The sequence below is a fragment of the Panthera uncia genome, chromosome A2, assembly GCF_023721935.1.
Source record: "Panthera uncia isolate 11264 chromosome A2, Puncia_PCG_1.0, whole genome shotgun sequence".
NCBI classification, from domain to species: Eukaryota; Metazoa; Chordata; class Mammalia; order Carnivora; family Felidae; genus Panthera; species Panthera uncia.
Window position 1 is genome coordinate 24430661 of NC_064816.1, and position 20625 is coordinate 24451285.

At 37.7% G+C, this 20625-nt stretch overlaps 1 protein-coding gene across 2 annotated transcripts in view; it reads right to left on the reverse strand.

Annotated features, from left to right (window-relative positions):
* The window catches only part of DNAH12 (dynein axonemal heavy chain 12), a 217434-nt gene that overhangs the window by 97949 nt on the left and 98860 nt on the right, over positions 1-20625 (reverse strand). For both annotated transcript variants that reach the window (XM_049640747.1, XM_049640745.1), the window contains 7 exons: positions 18694-18832; positions 16920-17086; positions 13543-13798; positions 11173-11472; positions 10449-10627; positions 8812-9004; positions 982-1143 (listed from right to left, as the gene is read on the reverse strand). In XM_049640747.1, coding sequence (XP_049496704.1) covers positions 982-1143; positions 8812-9004; positions 10449-10627; positions 11173-11472; positions 13543-13798; positions 16920-17086; positions 18694-18832 — 1396 coding nt within the window. The remainder of the gene's footprint in view (positions 1-981; positions 1144-8811; positions 9005-10448; positions 10628-11172; positions 11473-13542; positions 13799-16919; positions 17087-18693; positions 18833-20625) is intronic.

Sequence of the window (20625 nt, forward strand, 5' to 3'; positions counted from 1 at the left end):
GAACTATCATGTATATATATTAGTTCCATCCCATACAAGAGAAATGCAGGTGCTTCAACTACTAGGGTGAATCCATTTTACTACAGATGTTATCTCTGGAAACTGAAATGAAGCATCCAGCTATGAGTGATACATTCTATGGGTAAAAGTAGTTATAGCAACAAGAAAGAAAAAGCACTAGTAGAGATCTTGTGTAGGAAGATATTAGAAATGGGGGTAGAAGGAGAGGACATCAAACGTGTTGGCATTTCAGGGGCGCCTGGGTGGCGCAGTCGGTTAAGCGTCCGACTTCAGCCAGGTCACTATCTCGCGGTCTGTGAGTTCGAGCCCCGCGTCAGGCTCTGGGCTGATGGCTCGGAGCCTGGAGCTTGTTTCCGATTCTGTGTCTCCCTCTCTCTCTGTCCCTCCCCCGTTCATGCTCTGTCTCTCTCTGTCCCCAAAATAAATAAAAAACGTTGAAAAAAAAATTAAAAGAAAAAAAAACGTGTTGGCATTTCACAACTATCTTTTTTTGTCTATTAAATCACAAAGCACGATTTTCACACGTCAGAATTAAGACAAGCAGTTTTACTAAAACTACTTTAGTACTTTAGGACTTGTCTTTACTAATTTTTAAAAAATTTGTTAACCAGTGGTAAACCATAACAGCTATTCAAGCAGTGTTTCAAAGTTCTATTTTTTCTTATCTTTGCAACCCTAAGATGGGATTTAAAATGTCTAATCACTCATAAGACATACTAAATAAAAGAGATGAAATTGTCATCATTAGGAAAAAATGAATTATAAAAATTCTGTCTCATAACTATGGTAGAAGCCATTTGAAGTTTACCAAAAAAAAAAGATATATTAAAATAGTATACTTTAAATTTTTTAATTACAAAAATCCTATTCACAAGCTGTACTTATCCTGAAGAGCAGAGAAAAAGTTGCTAGACAAGAACATTTCTGTGCTGGGAGTGGCACTCCCTAAAAAGCATTTACCTCCATCACTTCCTGTTTTTCATCTGCAGCAAAAATGTTAGGTACTTCTCCAGTATTGAGCACACTGTCAATATCCTCTAGAAAAGCTTCCTCTTTAATCTGAGTGTCCGTGATTAGAAAGACTGTCTTCTGGCCCTTCATGCCCACGTCCCTTAATAGAACCTTAAAATAAAAATATACTTGTAAGCAGAATGTGGTACACATCTGTTGTTTTTGCTTTCCCTTCCTTTCCCTTCTTTTGAGAATGATATCTCAATTTTAGAGTGGTACCTCTTTCCACTTCTGATGGGGCTATTTTTCAGGGTCTCCAATTTTCCCATCCCCTGAGTAGGAAACCCCAACTAGTCAGAGTTTCCTGAGCCTGTAGACATAGTCGTTGATTCAGAGGAGGGCATGATTTTAAGACAGCCCAATCAGATTCTTACTTTAGGGACTAAGATGGATTTGAAAACAGAAAGAATCTCTGTCATTCTGAGAGGGAAGATATAAAGACCAGTAATCTAAAACTGCTAGGGGCCAACAGTGTTGTCTCATGGAATGAGTCTGTTGGAGAAGGAACCAAATAGAGGAGAGCAGTGCCAGGAGATAGAGTAATTACTGAGAGCTTAATTTGAGCTCCTAAATTCAGCCATATCAATGCCCTATCTACCTCTGGACCCTTCTGTCATGTAAGCCAATTACTCCATATTTTGCTTAAGTTGGTTTTTTGTTTTGTGTTGTGTTGTCAATTGTAACCAAAGATTCCCAATTAATATAAAGATATGGACTCAGTGGCAGAGTGGAGCAGACTTGTTTAGGATGCTAGAACTAATCGTTAAAATTTCAAAACTTGTGAGAAGATTTTTAGACACAGCATTAAAAATTAAATTATATAAGCTTATAATTATAATAACAAAGGTAACAAAACATAAATCTTATCACTTCTTATATTTGCTACTATTTATCTTATGGAAATTATTTAAATTTATTGTTGTCTATACAGTAAAATACCATATAATGGTACTCAAACACAGAACTCTTCCCAGCTCTGTTTTCAGTGACATCATCCATGCATGAGTTTCAATCATCCATGGTAGGAGTTTTTACACCACAGAAATTGTGAAATGCCAGAGGTTCTCCTGAACCCCCTGGAGAGTTGGTTGTTAAACATTTGCCAGTATTCCACTAGATATATTTCAGGTGAAAACAGCATTACTTCTCTGCAAATTTTTATTTATTTATTTATTTATTTTTAATCTTTATTTATTTTTGAGAGGGAGAGAGACAGAGTGTGATCAGGCGAGGAACAGAGAGAGACAGACACAGAATCTGAAGCAGGCTCCAGGCTCTGAGCTGTCAGCACAGAGCCTGACATAGGGTTTGAACTCACAAACCGCGAGATCATGACCTGAGCCAAAGTCAGATGCTCAACCAACTGAGCCACCCAGGTACCCAAATGATTTTTACATTTTTTAATGTTTATTTATTTTATTTTTGAGAGACAAACATAGAATGTGAGAGGGGGAGGAGCAGAGAGAGGGAGACACATAATCTGAAACAGGCTCCAGGCTTTGAGCTACCAGCACAGAGCCCAATGCGGGGTTTAAACCCACAAACTGTGAGATCATGACCTGAGCTGAAGTCGGCCGCTTAACTGAGTGAGCCACCCAGGCACCCCCAGCAAATGATTTTTAAAATAAACTTCTACTTCTAGATTATATCTTTTAAATAAATCATATCACTTAAATAAATGCTGAATGTTAATATATACAAAATTATGCCTTTCCCATAAAAGTCATCCTCCAATATGGAAGTTGGTGTGTTCCTAGAAATACTTTTCTATCAACAAAACTAGTAAAGGTAGCTTTTAAATAAGTATTATATCTAATCATATCAGATTTTTTTTTAAAGAGCTTTTTCTTCAAGGCAGAAGGAATAGAGTTGAATTACTTTGAGCATTCTGGCTTGTCTAGGGGCCACCTGAGGCACTGATTTCTGTCTCACCTGTCTTAGGGCACTTATGGGAACAGGGCTTAGTTTTGATATGAGGTTGGAGTCCACTGAAAACAGAGGCAAGTGCCCTTGCAAAATGGAGCAGCAGAGACTCTGAAGTTCCACAGGAAGGTGCCAGGGGGAGCAAGAGATTAGGGGCAGTGGAATACAACAAAAACCAATACCAACAGATCATGAGAAGAAACAGGAAATTAAGATAGCCCAAGGCACCTGTATATACTAGAGTACACAAAAGCGCATGCACAACCCATAAAAAAGATGTACCCCCCAAAAAAAAGTTCTGAGAAGTCCCAGATTTTCTAACATGGTGATTGGTGAAGATTCCACCCTGCATGAAGCCAGTCTATAAAGACTGGGAAAGGTGGCAGTTTATCGAGTGCTCAAAACTCAACAGATCACAAGACATACAAGGAAACAGGAAAACATGGCCCAATCAGAAACAAAAACAAAATAAACCCTAAAATAACAACAACAACAACAACAACAAAACAGATCTAAGAACTACATAACAAGAAACTCAAAATAACTTTTAAAGATGCTCAATGAGCTAACAGAGAATACAGATAGACAACTAAAGGAAGTCAGGAAAATGGTGCATGGACAAAATGGGAATGTCAAAACAAATATAAACTATTAAAAAATAACTTAGAAAGAGTCTTATGGGATACCACTAAGTGAGATGGTATACATACATAATGGGATACACATTATGGGAGCACGAAAAAGAAAAGACAGGGGAGAAAAGGCAGATAACTTATTCAAAGAAATTCTAAAATCTGAGGATAGAGGTGAACAAATGAGGTAGAAATAGAAATTCAAGAAGCTCAGGGACCCCCGGGTGGCTCAGTCGGTTAAGCAGCCAACTTTGGCTCAGGTTGTGATCTTGCAGTTCATGAGTTTGAGCCCCGCTTTGGACTCTGTGCTGACAGCTCAGAGCCTGGAGCCTGCTTCTGATTCTGTGTCTCCCTCTCTCTCTCTGCCCCTCTCCTGCTCATGCTCTCTCTCTCTCCCAAATAAATATTTAAAAAAATTTAAAAAAATCAAGCAGTTCAACAAACTCCAACTAAAACCCAAATAGACTCACACAACAAGACACATTATAATTGAACTGTTGAGAGTCACAAATAAAAAGGGAACCTTGAAAACAGCAAGAGAAAAACAATGCACCACACACAAGGGAGCTTCCATGATATTATCAGCATATTTGTTAGCAGAAACCTCGGCAAGAGGGGAGTAGGATAATATATTCAAAGTGCTGAAAGAAAAGAAAAATCTGTCCACCAAGAATACTGTATCTGGAAAAACTGTCCTTCAAAACTATAAAGAAATTAAGATCTTCTCAGATAAAAGCTGAGGAAATTCATTAACACTAGATGTGCCCTTCAAGAAATGCTAAAGGGAGGGGTGCCTGGGTGGTTCAGTCAGTTGAGTGTCTTACTCTTGGTTTTGGCTCAGGTCATGATCTCAGGGTCATGGGACTGAGCCCTGCATCAGGCTCCATGCTGAGTGTGCAGCCTGCTTAAGATTCTTTCTCCCTCTGCCCCTCTGCCCTGCTCACACACACTCTCTCTAAAATAAAAATTTTTTAAAATTTTTTAAATTAAAACCTTCAAAAAAATTTTAAAAATAAAGAAATACTAAAGGGAGTCCTTCAAGTTGAAATGAAAGGATGCTAGGGACGCCTGGGTGGCTCAGTCTGGCAACTGTCTCTTGATTTTGGCTCAGGTCATGATCTCATGGTTGTGGGATCGAGCCCTATGTCGGGCTCCTCACTGAGCATGGAGCCTGCTTGGGACTCTCTCTTCCTCACTCTCTGTGCCTCTCCTGTTTGAGCACACCCATGTGCATGCACACACTCTCTCTCTCTCTCTCTCTCAAAATAAATAAACATTAATAAACAGAAAGAAAGGATGCTAGACAGCAACACAAAGCCATATGAAAATATGAAGTTCTCCAGTAAACATATGGACAAATATAGAACTCTGTATTATTGTGATTTTAGTGTATAAATTCACTTTTAATTCCTGTATAGAGGGGCGCTTGGGTGGCTCAGTCGGTTGAGCGTCCAACTTCGGCTCCGGTCATGATCTCGCAGTTCGTGAGTTCAAGCCCTGCATCAGGCTCTGTGCTGACAGCTGGGAGCCCGGAGCCTGCTTCAAATTCTGTGTCTCTCTCTCTCTCTGCCCCTCCCCCACTCGTGCTCTTTCTCTCTGTGTCAAAAATAAATAAAAACATTAAAAAAATTAAAAAAAATAATTCCTGTATAGAATCTAGAAGACAAAAGCACAAAAACCTTTATAAACCTTTATGTTAATGAGTACACAGTCTATAAAGACATAATTTGTGACATCAAAAACATAAAGGGGGGGGCAGATGTAAAGGAGTAGGTTTTGTGTGTCCGTTTTGTAAAGGAGTAGTTTTTGTATGTGATTGCAGTTGTTACAAGTTTAAAATAGATTACTACTTTAGGATATCTTATGTAATCACAATAGTAACTCCCTCCCCCTCCCCAAAAATCTAGTTTTGTGTATATTCTATAAATGAGAAGGGAGTCAAAGCATGCCACTACCGGGGCGCCTGGGTGGCGCAGTCGGTTAAGCGTCCAGCTTCAGCCAGGTCACGATCTCGCGGTCCGTGAGTTCGAGCCCCGCGTCAGGCTCTGGGCTGATGGCTCAGAGCCTGGAGCCTGTTTCCGATTCTGTGTCTCCCTCTCTCTCTGTCCCTCCCCCGTTCATGCTCTGTCTCTCTCTGTCCCAAAAAATAAAATAAACGTTGAAAAAAAAAAAAATTAAAAAAAAAAAAAAAAGCATGCCACTACCAACAATCAACAAAACACAAAGGGAGGCAGTAAGAGAGCAAAGGAGGGACGAAAAAGGTACAAACATTCAGAAATGCCAAATACACATAGGGGAAGGGAAGGAAAAATAAGGCTGAAACAGAGAGGGAGGCAAACCATAAGAGATTCTTAAAAACAGAGAACAAACTGAGGTTTGACGGGGGTAGGGAAAATGGGTGATGGGCATTGAGGAGGGCACTTGGTGGGATGAGCACTGGGTATTATATGTAAGTGATGAATCCCTGTATTCTCCTCCTGAAGCCAAGACTACACTGTATGTTAATTAACTTGAGAAAAAAAAAAAGCCAAATACAAACAAAACACCAACAGTAAATCCTTCCCTATTAGCAACGACTTCAAATGCAAATGGATTAAATTCCCCAATCAGAATATATAGTTTTGCAGAATGGATTTTAAAAACAGGACCCAATGATATGCTGCCTAGAAGAGACTCACTTTAGACCGAAGGGCACACCATAGGTTGAAAGTGAAATAATGGAAAAGATGTTCCATGAAAATGGTAACCAGAGGAGAGCAGGGCAGCTATACTAATACCAGACAAAATAGTAAAAAGCTGTTATAAGGGACAGGAAACATTACATAATGATCAAAGGGTCAATTCATCAGGAAGATGTAACAATTATAAATATTTATGCACAAAACAGAAGAGCTACTAAGTATATGAAGCAGGGGTGCCTGGGTGGCTCAGCTGGTTAAGCATCTGCTCATGCTCTCTCTCTCTCTCAAAATAAATAAATAAACTTAATTTTTCTTCCCCTAAATATATGAAACAATGACAGAATTGAAGGGAGAAATAGCAACACAATAGGAGGAAACTTCAACGTTCACTTGTAATAAGGGCTAGAAGAACCAGACAAAATGTCAATAAGGAAAAGGAGTATTTGAACAATACTATAAACAAACTGGACCTGACAGACATATATAGAACACTCTACCCAACAAGAGCAGAATATACCTTCTTCTCTAATGCACATAGGACATTCTCCAGGACAGATCACATATTATGCCACAAACAAGTCTTAACAAATTTAAGAAAACTGATACCAAATCAAGCACCTGTTCTAATCACAATGGAACGAAACTATGAATCAACAGAAGGAAAACTGGAAAATCTGCAAATTCATGGCAATTAAACAACACACTATTAAACAATAGATCAAAGAAGAAATCACAAGGGAAATTAGAAAATTTCTTGAAAGAAATGAAAATGAAAAGTCAACATACCAAAACTTAGGAAATGCAGCAAAAGCAGTGCTAAGAGGGAAGTTTATAGCTGCAAACACATCAAAACAGAAGAAAGATCTCAAGTCAACAGTCTAATTTTACACCTCATAGAACCTCAAAAATTGAATAAACCAAATCCAAAGCTAGCAAGAAAAAGGAAGCAATAAAGATTAGAGGTAAACAAAATAGGGGATTAAAAAAATCAGTGGAACTTAGAGGGTTTTTTTTAACCAACAAAATTAATAAAATCTAGCAAGATTAAGAAAAAAGAAAGAAGATTCAAATAACTAAAATTAGAAATGAAAGAGGGGACATTACAACCCATGCTACAAAAATTAAAAAGGATTATAAGAGGGAGCATGGATGGTTCTGTTGTTTGAGGGTCTGACTCTTGATTTTGGCTAAGGTCATGATCTTAGTGTCATAGGATCAAGCCTTGTGTCAGGCTCCACGCTGAGTGTGGAGTCTGCTTACGATTCTCTCTCTCCCTCTCTGCCCCTCTTCCCTGTTTCTGTGCACTCCTTTCACTCTAAAATTAAAAATTAAAAAAATAATAAATTAATAAATAATTAATTGAGTAGAATACTATTAACAATTGTATGCCAACAAATTGTATAACCTAAAATAAATTCTTAAAAATGAATGAAGTGGGGTGCCTGGGTGGCTCTGCCTGGGTGGCTCAGTCAGTTAACTGTCCGATTTCGGCTCAGGTCATGATCTCCCAGTTCACAGGTTCGAGCCCCGTGTCAGACTCTGTGCTGACAGCTCAGAACCTGGCGCTTGCTTTGGATTCTGTGTCTCCCTCTCTTTCTGCCCCTCTCCCACTCATGCTCTGTTTCTCTCTGTCTCTCTCTCTCTCTCTCAAAAATAAACATTTAAAAATGAAAAATTAAAGTACAAATAGATTTAGTAACATGCTCAAGATAGCTAACAAAACATGCAAAGCAGTAATTAAAACTGAGTCTGCCTAACTTTAAAGTCTATGTTCTATCTACTGAAGAAGTCTGCTTTCTCAACCTGTTAGTTCATTTGGTAGTAAATGTATCAAAAATTTTCCTCTAAAGTGAGAGCAGAAAAAGAAACACTGTAATTTTTTGCTCTGTGTCTAGGTAAACCTCTTTGATATCAGCTTGGATTCTACCACTTCCATATCCAGCTCTCTAGGCTAACTTTTAGGCTATAGAAACTTCATATGTGAGGGTGAGTGTAAGTGAAAAAAGTCCATCAATCTTTCTATTTTTCATTTTGCATCATCTCCCTTCTGTGAGGGATGTGAGGCATGTGAGGATGAAGCCCCAGGCATCTACCCCACTATTCTATTGGTTTACTGGGAAAGCAACATTAATTGGGCAACATTAATGACACCATCATCACCATCAGGGTTCACGTTTAACAATCTGCTGGAAAACATAGATTTATCGGAAATGAGACCTCTCTGAACTAGAATAAAGATAGAATCAGCAGCTGCAGTGGAAAAGACAAATGATAAATCCTGCTCTGCTGTGGATACCTTCCCTCAACTTCAGTTTCCTCATCAGTAAAACAGAGACAACCATACCTGCTTCACTGAATTGTTGTACCTACAGAATGAGATCGCGTATTTAAAGCACTTAGAGCAGTGCTCAGCACACACAGTTACTGCTCTATGGATAATATTATCATCGTCACCAACGTAGTCAGCACACAGCTATACAGGTTGGCTCTCTCTTCACAGCACTGATAATTATTTTAGACACCAGGTTTCTTCATAATTTTACCTTCAAATCCTCTCTCCACTCATTCATACCATAGCTTTTAGAAATTTCTGGTTGGAAAATCTGCATTTTTGCCATGGATGTAGCCAGACGGGTTAAAGATTGACGACCACTGCCTCCAAGTCCAACAAGCAAGGCATTTCCACCTGACTGCTTTAGAATTCGACATATTCGTGATAAATGTTCCAATACATACCTATGAGATATCAATATTATTATACTTGAAAACACGAATGTAAATGTATATTTACAGGTAACTATTATTTTATATTCTTGGAAGGATGAACTTTGCTATCCCATGTTATTACCCTAATTTTAAAGAGATAATCGTCAAAAAGTGCGGTTTTTCAAAAGACGTTACCATTGAATCATTTGATGCAAAGGAAAACTAAAGTACAAATTCAGGAACTGTAATGTACAAATTATAGAAATGAAATGCAGTTGTAACCACTTATACTGAAAGCATATCACTGTTTTTGTTAAAAACATCTCTTCAATCTTTTTTTAAGATTTATTTTTAAGTAATACCTACACCCAACGTGAGGCTTGAACCTACAGCTCCAAGATCAAGAGTCACACGCTCTACAAACTGAACTAGCCAGGAACCCCTCTTCAATCTTTTAATACTAGGATTTATATGTGAGAAATAGAAAATCAGTTATCTACAAAATTAACAATTTCTGTGAAGACCCAGCCTCATTAGTAATTAGGGAAATTAAAATTGGAGCCACAGTGAGATACCATTCCACTCTCCTTTAGATTGGCAAAACTTATCAAGTCTGGCAATCCTAGTGTTGGCAAGGGTGAAGAACAATGGAAACTCTTAATCATTTTTGAAGATACTTCAGCAAAACTTAGTAAAGTAGAAGATCCTTACACACCATAATACAATAATTTCACTTTTAGGAATATAACCTAGAGAAATTCTAACACATGTACCCAAAGAGACATGAATATTCAAATCTTTTTTTTATAACTGCAAAAACTAGAAAGTCACCTAAAAGTCCATCTCAGAAGAATGACCACATTGTGTTAGTAGTAAAAACTCATTTGTTGTGACTCTCACAAACAATATGGAAAAAACCTGAAGAATGTATACAGTATATTATTTATAAAAGTTTTAAACATGCAAAATCAGGGGCACCTGGGTGCTTGGTCAGTTAAGCATCTGACTTCAGCTCAGGTCATGATTCCCCAGTTTGCGGGTTTGAGCCCCACATTGGGCTCTGTACTGACAGATCAGAGCAGAGCCTGGAGCCTGCTTCAGATTCTATCTCCCTCTCTCTGCCCCTGCCCTGCTCAGGCTCTGTCTCTCAAAAAAAAAAGAAGACAACTCTTTAAAAAAATTAAACATGCTAAATAAGACTGTGCATATATATTCAGGAACACACATGTGTAGTAAAAAGCACATGACATGAGTTCCTTTTACTCCTACAGGGTATGATGGGGATGCAGAGAGACAGGATTGACTACACAAGGGACTTCAAATAAATTTCTAATTTTTTATGTCTTAAGCTGCATGACCAGTACAAGATTATCTACCATATTTTTCTTTATATAAATCTTTTCATACATTTTAAGTATTTCACAGAAAAATTTTACAAATAGCAATTTCCACCATGAACACCAAATGTAGGTACCTAAAAATGACAAGATTCATTCTTGTCTTGTGAGTTTGATTATACTCATCTAAGCATTGTTCCACAATGTCACTAAAATGATGAATATTTGGAATTTCAACATAAAGTCTGTCGTCTCCTTCAAGATCAGGATTCATATAATCACCAAACATGAGATTTCTCAAGTCTCCTTCAGAAATCTATAGAATGAAAATCAACACGTTACAAAATTCAACATCTTATAAAATAAATTGAAGGAAATATTACATAAAATTTTGTTTTATCTATGTTATAGGATGATTATCAATTAAATAATTCTTTTAAATGGAGAGGTAAATAATATACTTATAAAATTAATTCCTAAAATTATATTATATCCTCAAAAAACAAAAAGAACAGAAATTTTTCTGTTATATAAGATTTTCCCCCAAGAGCCTAGAAAAGTCATTCTGAGTGACTCTCACTTATTGAGTAGTTACTAAGGGATGGTCACCATGTTAAGTACTTTGCATTTATTATATCATTTAATCCCTATCATATAAGGTTTTATTCTTTAAATAACTTCTATGTTACATATATATTTCCCCTGAAGACAAATCTCAAAATAAACACCTATCATTGAGGGAAGTGAAAAGAATTTGATTGTTAAGAGGAGACAGTATTTTTTAAAGATAGGTTGATTGTCACAATTCATGCTATTGTACTGTTTTAACTTAATATGTATACAATCACTAAATATACTCACGGGTGCATTATCTCTCCTCAAATGTGAAAAGACACCATCAAATGATTCTTTAAAATGGTCCTTTATAACAGCTTTGATTAAATTGAACAGCCAGTATCGATCCTCGTTATTAACGAGGCGGTCATAAAACACCCGGAGAACTTCATGCACAAACAAGCGGGTCATGGTGTGTTTGCTCTCCACAGCATCTTTTTCAATGAGTAAGCAGCCCCGGATGACACGTGAAAAATCCCGCAAGTTGAAAGTGTAATGGGATTTTGTGGGAGTGGGCAAAAGATTTTCCATGGATTGTTTATATACCTGCATATGAAAAACAACAATGGAACAATATAATGATTATAATAAGCAAAGTCATGTAACAAATAGTATATAATATGAAATATTTTATTTATTCTATCAGATTATATTGGTTTGGGGGCACCTGGGTGGCTCAGCTGGTTAAGTGTCTGACTCTTGCTTTCAATTCAGGTCATAATCTCACGGTTTTGTGAGATTGAGCCCCACATTGGGCTCCACACTACTGGACAGCACAGAACCTGCTTGGGATTCTCTCTCCCTCTCTCTCTGCTCCTCCTCTGCTCACACACATGCTCTCATGATCTCTCTCAAAATAAGTAAATAAACTTAAAAAAATTATATTGGTTTAGAAAATTGTATAGTACCCAGTCTAGCATGGCACACAGCTTTTTTTTTTTTTTTTTTTTTTTTTGGTTTATAGCAGGCATTATGAAGTCGAAGGAACTTAATATTATCAAATTCCATCCAAGCCCAAGAAGTGACCATGCATTTATTTCCCAGTTATTACAGTTGTTCCATTTAAAGCTGAATGCCCTGTGATTAAATAATTAGCAAAAACTTTAGTAGAGAGTGAAACCAGATAACTCATTCTGAATCATTCCAAATGGGGGCTAGGATGAAACAATTTCCTTTGGCTACCCTTGACTTCAAAACAAATCAATGTATCCTCTTCCTTCCCTTTGCTCTTATTTTCTCTCTGCCTCTTCTCCCTTCTATCTCAATTGGCTATAATATGGAAATAATGTATGTTTTTACTATTTGCTAAATTCACCAAATAAACTTGAATATTTTCTATAAGTAAATTAAGTCTTTTTATAATATAGCCCCCCAGAAAACCTCAAGTGAAATTATTTTTTTATTTGTCTGTGTTCTATGATTATCCCCCCCTCCCAGCATCTGCAATGTGGTAGGTCTAAAATGCTTCAAAAAAAAAAAGGATCCCTTTCTGCCTCACCAACTCCCTTCTTTTTCCAGGAGATGTCTGAAATACATATAACATATTTTATAAATAGAAGAACTTTTCTGTATCAGAATAAGTTTAGTACTTTCAATGCACTATCCCTTTACTCATAGTTTCTCTATTTTAACAGCACAAATTTTCCACCAGAGTAAGGGAGAAACTTCAGAAAGACACAATGCTCTCGGAAACTGATGGAATGATTCTAGGGAGTGTTGTGCTTCTGGTTGCAGTGATCCCACAGTGAACCCCACTTTATCAACGCTCCAGAAAGCTTAGTTCAGTGATCTATCACTCACTTACCTTCTATACAATTTTCCGTTTTACCATTGGTGATGAGGCTGGCTATGCCCTCTGAGTAGAGGCAGATAACACACCCTGAATTATGCAAAGCCATTAGGCAGTCTTGTTTTCTGTTCCCACCCTTGTGTTTCCTTACTATTATATTTTTTCACTGCTACTCCTAAATTATGTTGTATGACTAAAAAGGATGCATTCATAAGCTAAAGTCCCCCACCCTCACCATCTCCCTATCTCCCTATCTCCCCTATTTATCTCCCTATCTATCTCACCTATTTATCTCCCTATCTATCTATCTAGGCTCTATGCCCAATGTGGGGCTAGAACTCACAACCCCAAGATCAAGAGTTGCATGCTCTACCAAATAAGCCAGCCAGGCACTCCCTCTATTTCTTTTTAAAGACAAACATGCAAATTAGAAGGGAAGAAAAAGAAAATTAATAAACACCAGGGTAGAAACCTAACAATTAGGGAAACCCCTGTGGTGTGGCAGATACTGATTCTAAATTATTTCCTTATAACAACCTTGTGAAATAGGTGCTATCTTCCATGTTAGTGATTAAAAAACTGAGTTTCTAGAAGTTCAAATTACTTTCTCTAGGCCACTTATAGTTAGGAAATAGCAATCAAGGCTCAAACCCAGTTAGATTCCCTGATTTCAAAGCCTCTGATCTTCCTGTTCTCAAGCCTCCTTAACAGTTTCTTAGATACCAAAGACCAAAGTAAATGACTAAGAAAAAAATGTTAAAAAAAAAAAGGACCAAATGAGGAATATATGAAATACTAAAACATTTTATATTGCATTATTTGCTCACCTCCATTGTCCCACTGACAAGTTGGTTCCCAATTAAAAAGTACTCTGGAGGAAACTCATGAGTCCTAAGGTAGAATGCTACAATTGAGGAGAAGATTCGGACCATAGTTTCGTCACTGAAAGTATTAATAGAGCAGATGTTGAAATGTCGAATAAAACGAGGAGTGACTGGATTTCTTCCACCACCTGGAGGGCCCATGGCAGCCATCAGCTCTATGTCAACCAATGTGATTTTACTTGTATCCTTAAGGTCATACCTTGAAAGCACATAAAAATTCCAAAGCAATCAGTTATAAGCCAGTAAAGATAGAATGAAATGTTGATCTGCCTAGAAATGTAATCTGATTTTAGCGTCTCTAAAAGAAAGAACCCTAGGGGTACTGGATGGCTCAGTCAGTTGAGTGTCCAACTTTAGCTCAGGTCATGATCTCCTGGTTCGTGGGTTTCAGCCCTGCATTGGGCTTCATGCCTACAGCTCAGAGCCTGGAGCCTGCTTCGGATTCTGTCTCCCTCTCTCTGCCCCTCCCCCGCCTCTATCTCTCAAAAATAAACAAACATTTAAAATTTGTTTTAAATAAATAAAGGGAAGAACCCTAGAAAATGCTTGGAGTAGAAAAACAAAAATAATTAAAAATATTTTTTTATTTGATATAACATTATATTCCTTTCAGGTGCACAACATAATGATTCCATATTTGTATATATTGCAAAACAATTACCCCAGTAAGTCAAGTTAACATCCATCACTACACATGATGACAAAATATTTCTTGTGATAACTTTCAAAATCCACTCTCCTAGCTACTTTCAAATATGCAATACAGTATTATTAACTATATTCACCATGTTATCCATTACATCCCTCAGACTTACCCATTATATAACTGGAAATTTGTACCTTATGACTCCCTTCACCTATTTCACCCATCCCCCAACCCCTGCCTCAGGCAACCACCAGTCTGTGAAGAGAATGTGTGTGGTGTGTGTTTTTTAATGTTTATGTATTTTTGAGAGAGACAGAGTGCAAGTGGGGCAGGGGCAGAGACAGCCAGAGACACAGAATCCAAAGGAGTCTCCACGCTTTGAGCTGTCAGCACAGAATCCAACGCGGGGCTGGAACTCACTGACCGCGAGATCATGACCTGAGCTAAGTCGGATGCTTAACCAACTGAGCCACCCACGGACCCCAGAAGAGAATGTTTTTTTTTTTTTTTTTTTTTTTTTTTTAATTTTTTTTTTTTTCAACGTTTTTATTTTTTATTTTTGGGACAGAGAGAGACAGAGCATGAACGGGGGAGGGGCAGAGAGAGAGGGAGACACAGAATCGGAAACAGGCTCCAGGCTCCGAGCCATCAGCCCAGAGCCTGACGCGGGGCTCGAACTCACGGACCGCGAGATCGTGACCTGGCTGAAGTCGGACGCTTAACCGACTGCGCCACCCAGGCGCCCCAAGAGAATGTTTTTTAAAGCAGTGTCCTATTTCTCCTTCCAGTGACACTGATTCTGTTGCCAAATTCTGGGTATCTATAATGTCCTTTCATTTTACCCTTCCCTTTCCAGTTTGACTCTCTACTTTTTCCTCCCTCACTCCAAATCCAGAAGCATGGATGAGAGATCATTCTTGTTTGTAGCTGGTTATAGGTAGGGTGACCACATATGCCATTTTGCCTAGGACAATTCTGGTTTGTGCTTGCCTGGAGTCATTATTAATAACACTCCCCTTTTGTACTTAGGAATGTCCCAGTCCGAACAATAAATTATATAGTCATCCGGTTACTTACAGCAAAGTCCTGATTTTGTTTTCGCATCTCAGATCTTATCTTCAGAGCACATAAAGATGCCTACATAGTACCTGTAATGCTTTTGTTATGTAAAGAGAGACACAATGGGGGAATAGCAAAGCTCCAAAGAAGTTTTAATCAGAAAGGAATATATAAATGGCTCAACTTAGTTGGAACCAGAGTGAAAATGTGCCTATTTCTAACAGGCAATTAAGTCCTTTAATATTGAAGTTCTTACAAAAAGGGGGCAGGGAATGTGGGAGAAATCTATATAGGCAGTCCTTAGTCTAATAGTACTCCTAACAAAAAGTATGAAAATATGACTTGGTTTTTGGCAACAACCCTAATAACTATCAGTAGGGGGCTTGTTAAATAAATTATGGCAGGATCTACACAACTAAATTGTATTAAAAGCCAATGAAATGAAAAAATAAAAGGCCAATAAAATGAATGAAATAAACAACATGAATAGGTGGTGCTCAAGATAAATTTTTAAGTGAAAATAAGTTCTAAAACATTGTATAACATGTCTGTTTTTTAAAATAAAAATGTAGGGGCGCCTGGGTGGCTCAGTCGGTTAAGCATCCAACTTCAGCTCAGGTCACGATCTCGCAGTCTGTGAGTTCGAGCCCCGCGTCGGGCTCTGGGCTGATGGCTCAGAGCCTGGAGCCTGTTTCCGATTCTGTGTCTCCCTCTCTCTCTGCCCCTCCCCTGTTCATGCTCTGTCTCTCTCTGTCCCAAAAATAAATAAACGTTAAAAAAAATTTTTTTAAATAAAAATGTATTTGTATAGAAAAAAAAACACCTTGAAGGAATAGGAGTTATCTCCTGGAGGCAGGATTCCAAGGGTCTGTAGTAATAACAAAAATGTATTTCAAAAATATGACTTAGCTTCAACATTAGTCTACCCTTGCCTTTGATTAACAAACAAACAAACAAACAAACGAAAAACCATGCATACTGGGGCCTTAGGGAAGTATATTTAAGAGGAGGGAATGAAGAATTACTAATCCTAACTAAAAAATACAATATCTCACATATTGGAAACTAATCATATCATCATAAAAATGGGATGGAGGGAGCGGAAGAATTATCTATGAAATTGCTGTCAAAACCAAAATGGTTTTGACAAATCTTTCTCAAAGATATGGCAGTCCTATCTCAAAGATATGGCAGTCACATAAAATACAGAAATTTAAAGCAGCAGAGGCATAGGGTGCTGATTATGGTTCCTTAGTTTGAAGCCTACCCACAAATTCTCAGCCCTGGGAGAATGGAACTTTGAAAGATGTAATCTGTAAGTTATTTTCAGTGACTGAAAATAATAGTTGAAAAGGAAAGAGTTTACTACATTATTGAATAAATACATTTCCAATACCGGATTACCCATCCCAGTAATCTAACTCACACGTTCAGAGGACAGAATGTCATCAAAAGGTATAGAAAAGTCTTCTAAAAATTTCTGTAGAGGAAAATCTAAGCAACCATTTTTTTCCATAAATATTGAAAACATGTATTACTTTGATGTGAGTCAAATAGAAAAAGAGAACAAAAATGGCTTTAGCATGGCTAATTAAAACTTGAGTTAAATAGTTACCAGTTCCCACAGTCAAAAAATTGTCGTAATAATTCAATAGGAGGTTGAGCTCCGTATTTCTCCAATGCAGGCATATTCATGTCATCTATAAAAATTACACACTTCTTTCCCATAGGTGGTCCAAAAACTCCTTTGCGTCTTTTATCCAATCTAGCCATAATAATATTCTAAAATATAAAGAAGAGTAGTATTTAAAGCCATACTTAACATTAGGGGGAAAAAAAAGAATTTACAGTCTAATTGTATAAGGAAATAATGACAAGAAGCACTCTTGTGTGTTTATATTTATTCATTTTTAGGGTGATATCAAACCTTATATTCAACATCAAAAAGCATTTACTGAAATTCTTCTACGGGCTCAGAATTGTTACATACCTACCTATTTATATATTTATATTGCACACAAATGCAAAATATTTTCCTCATTGGATACCCCAACATACCTATTAACTTTAACTTAATGTCTAAAAGCATGAATCTAAATTTATACGACTCTGAAATTAAGGGAATTCTGTAGGCTTAAAACAACAGAAATGAGTCCCATAGGTCATGTGAGAATGGACACACATGAATTTAGGCATGGATGATTAAAATGGTGACTAGAAAGGGTCTCATGCAGTACTTTAAACTTGGCACAAAGATGGGGATGCCCAGCTGCTAGGTTCCTGTCACCTATTGTCACCTAAGATCATACAAAAATCCACAGTTTGAAAGATCTTTCATGGACAGAGCTTCAGTAGGCAGTAAACACCCTTAGGGACCCTCTAGGAAAGTTTAAAAAGAACAGTTGAAATTTCTTGTTCTCTCTTTCTCTCCCCCGGTGTCTTCTGCAGTTAAGAAATCAACTGTGGCTTCTTCTGGTGCTTATAAAAAAGGATGACAAAGCTCAATAATTTAGCAATCATGCAAAAATGTTCCTTTGAATGTGGTTCCAACATTATTATGTTGGTGTCCTTTTATGTTTTCAAAATTTATTTGAGAGAGAGTGCACACATGTGTGCGTGAGCAAGGAAGGGGCAGAGAAAGCAGAAGAGAGAGAATCCCAAGCAGTCCCCACTAATGTCAGCACAGAGCCAGACTTGGGGATCCATCCCAGGAACCGTAAGATCATGATCTGAGCCAAAATCAAGAGTTGGTTGCTTAACTGATTGAGCCACCCAGGCGCCTCAACTGGGGTGCCTCTTATCCTTTGTTTTTAAATAGGCAAGTTTAAAATAAAAATCAATATTCAACCCCAAAATTTAATTAATACAGATGGAAACATAAATTTTTTAAAAAATGCTCTCTTGAACTTTTGCCTTAAAACTTGTTTTTAAAACCTTACTTATAGGGGTGCCTGGGTGGCTTAGCTGATTAAGCAATTAAGCCCCTGACTTCCACTCAGGTCATGGAGCCCCACATCTGGCTCCCTGCTGTCAGCACAGAGCCCACTTAGAACCTTCTGTTCCCCTCTCTCTGTCCCTCCCCTGCTCCCACTTGTGCTCTTTCTCAAAACTAAATAAAAATTAAAAAAAAAAAAAACCCAGAAACTTATTTACAATGCAAAAACCAAGAGTTCTTTAGTTTTACTTAAATTTATAGAAGATTTACACAGCTGCTCATAATTTATCAAATTGGTTTCCATACAACACCCAGTGCTCATCCCAAAAGATGCCCTCCTCTATACCCATCACCCACCCTCCCCTCCCTCCCACCCTTAATATACAATTTTAAAAACTAATCAAGTAAGGTAAAAAAGTTCATTATTGACCCATGTTTCTGGCTTTAAACTAACCTGAACCTGGTTGGCACTGGTCCGTGCAGAGAAATTAATATAAAAAGGGAAATACTGGTCCTTTTCCAAGTGATTCATTAGTTTATCCTTCACATACACTGATTTTCCTGTACCGGTTGGACCCACAAAAAGCAATGGCCTTTATGAAAACAATGAACATATCATTTGAAAGGGAAAAAGACAGAATAACATTTTTACTGAAGAAGGCTGAAATTGGTTGCAAACTTAAATAATCAAATCACCTTCATCTAAAAATTCATGTTTTAATCATGTAAGACTGGAAAAAAAGTGAGGACTGGCACACACACTTCGTTTACTGTTACTGAGACTTTAATAGTATCAAACTATTATTTGGACAGATGTAACATTACTATATGCAAAACCACTCATAAACAAGTAATAACATGCTTTGCTTTTCAGAAAAGAAAGCTAAAGCTTGTCTCCTCAGAAAAGGGATGTATTTTTGTACTTTCAGTTGGAGTTACGGGCAAGCGGGTGCAATGTGGAAGAGACTAATAAGGTGAGACATTAAGACAGGATTAGGCTGTTTCACTGTTAGTAAAAACTAGGTGACCATGAAGTCTAAAGCTAATAGTGATATATACCTCTTAACCGGATTTTAAAATCTAAAATAGCATTTTAGAATAGCCTTTAGAAACATTTGTCTAAAGCGCCACGTCAGGCTCTGTGCTGACAGCTCAGAGCCTGGAGCCTGCTTCAGATTCTGTGTCTCCCTCTCTCTCTCACCCTCCCCCACTCAAACACTGTCTCTCTCTCAAGAATAAATAAACATTAAAAAATTAAAAAAAAAGAAACACTTGTCTAAAAGTAAACTCTAAGGAGTTCTCAATTCAGTGGGGCCTCAAGCAGAGTTTCTCATTCTTTTTTTTATTTAATGTTTTATTTATTTTAGAGAGAGAGAGTACAAGTGGGGAGGGGCAGAGAGATAGGGGAACAGAGGATCTGAAGCAGGCTCTGTGCTGACAACAGAGAGCTGGATGTGGGGCTCAAATCCATGAACCTGAGCCAAAGTCAGAAACTTAACTGACTAAGCTACCCAGAAGCCCCAGGGTTTCTCATTCTTGAGTGATCATAACTAATTTAAAAAGGAAAAAAAAAATCCTATGAATTTATGTCCACAGAACTGTGGGGAATCACAGTGGAAATCTTGTTTAGAATTAAAAATTAAATACCGACACTCTGAGTGATAATTTGGCACCCCACAATACATAAAGACAAACACAAGGATGGATGCTAAAGCTGAGAAGCAGTGTCCTGTTGTACACGGTCATCTAAGGGACCCAAATTATGCTAATATTAATTTTAAAAATTATCACTGAAGCACCATAAAATTAAAGTTCTTTTAGAACTACAGTGGCCCATACAGGCACAAGAACAGACACTCAGATCAATGGAACAGAATAGAGAACCCAGAAATGGACCCACAAACATATGGCCAACTAATCTTTGACAAAGCAGGAAAGAATATCCAATGGAATAAAGACAATCTCTTCAGCAAGTGGTGCTGGGAAAACTGGACAGTGACACGCAGAAGAATGAACCTGGACCACTTTCTTGCACCATACACAAAAATAAACTCAAAATGGATGAAAGACCTCAATGTAAGACAGGAAGCCATCAAAATCCTTGAGGAGAAAGCAGGCAAAACCTCTTTGACCTTGGCCGCAGCAACTTCTTACTCAACCCGTCTCCAGAGGCAAGGGAAACAAAAGCAAAAATGAACTATTGGGATCTCATCAAAATAAAAAGCTTCTACACAGCGAAGGAAAAATCAGCAAATCTAAAAGGCAACCAACAGAATGGGAGAAGATATTTGCAAATGACATATCAGATAAAGGGTTAGTATCCAAATCTATCAAGAACTTCTCAAACTCAACACCCAAAACACAAATAATCCAGTGAAGAAATGGG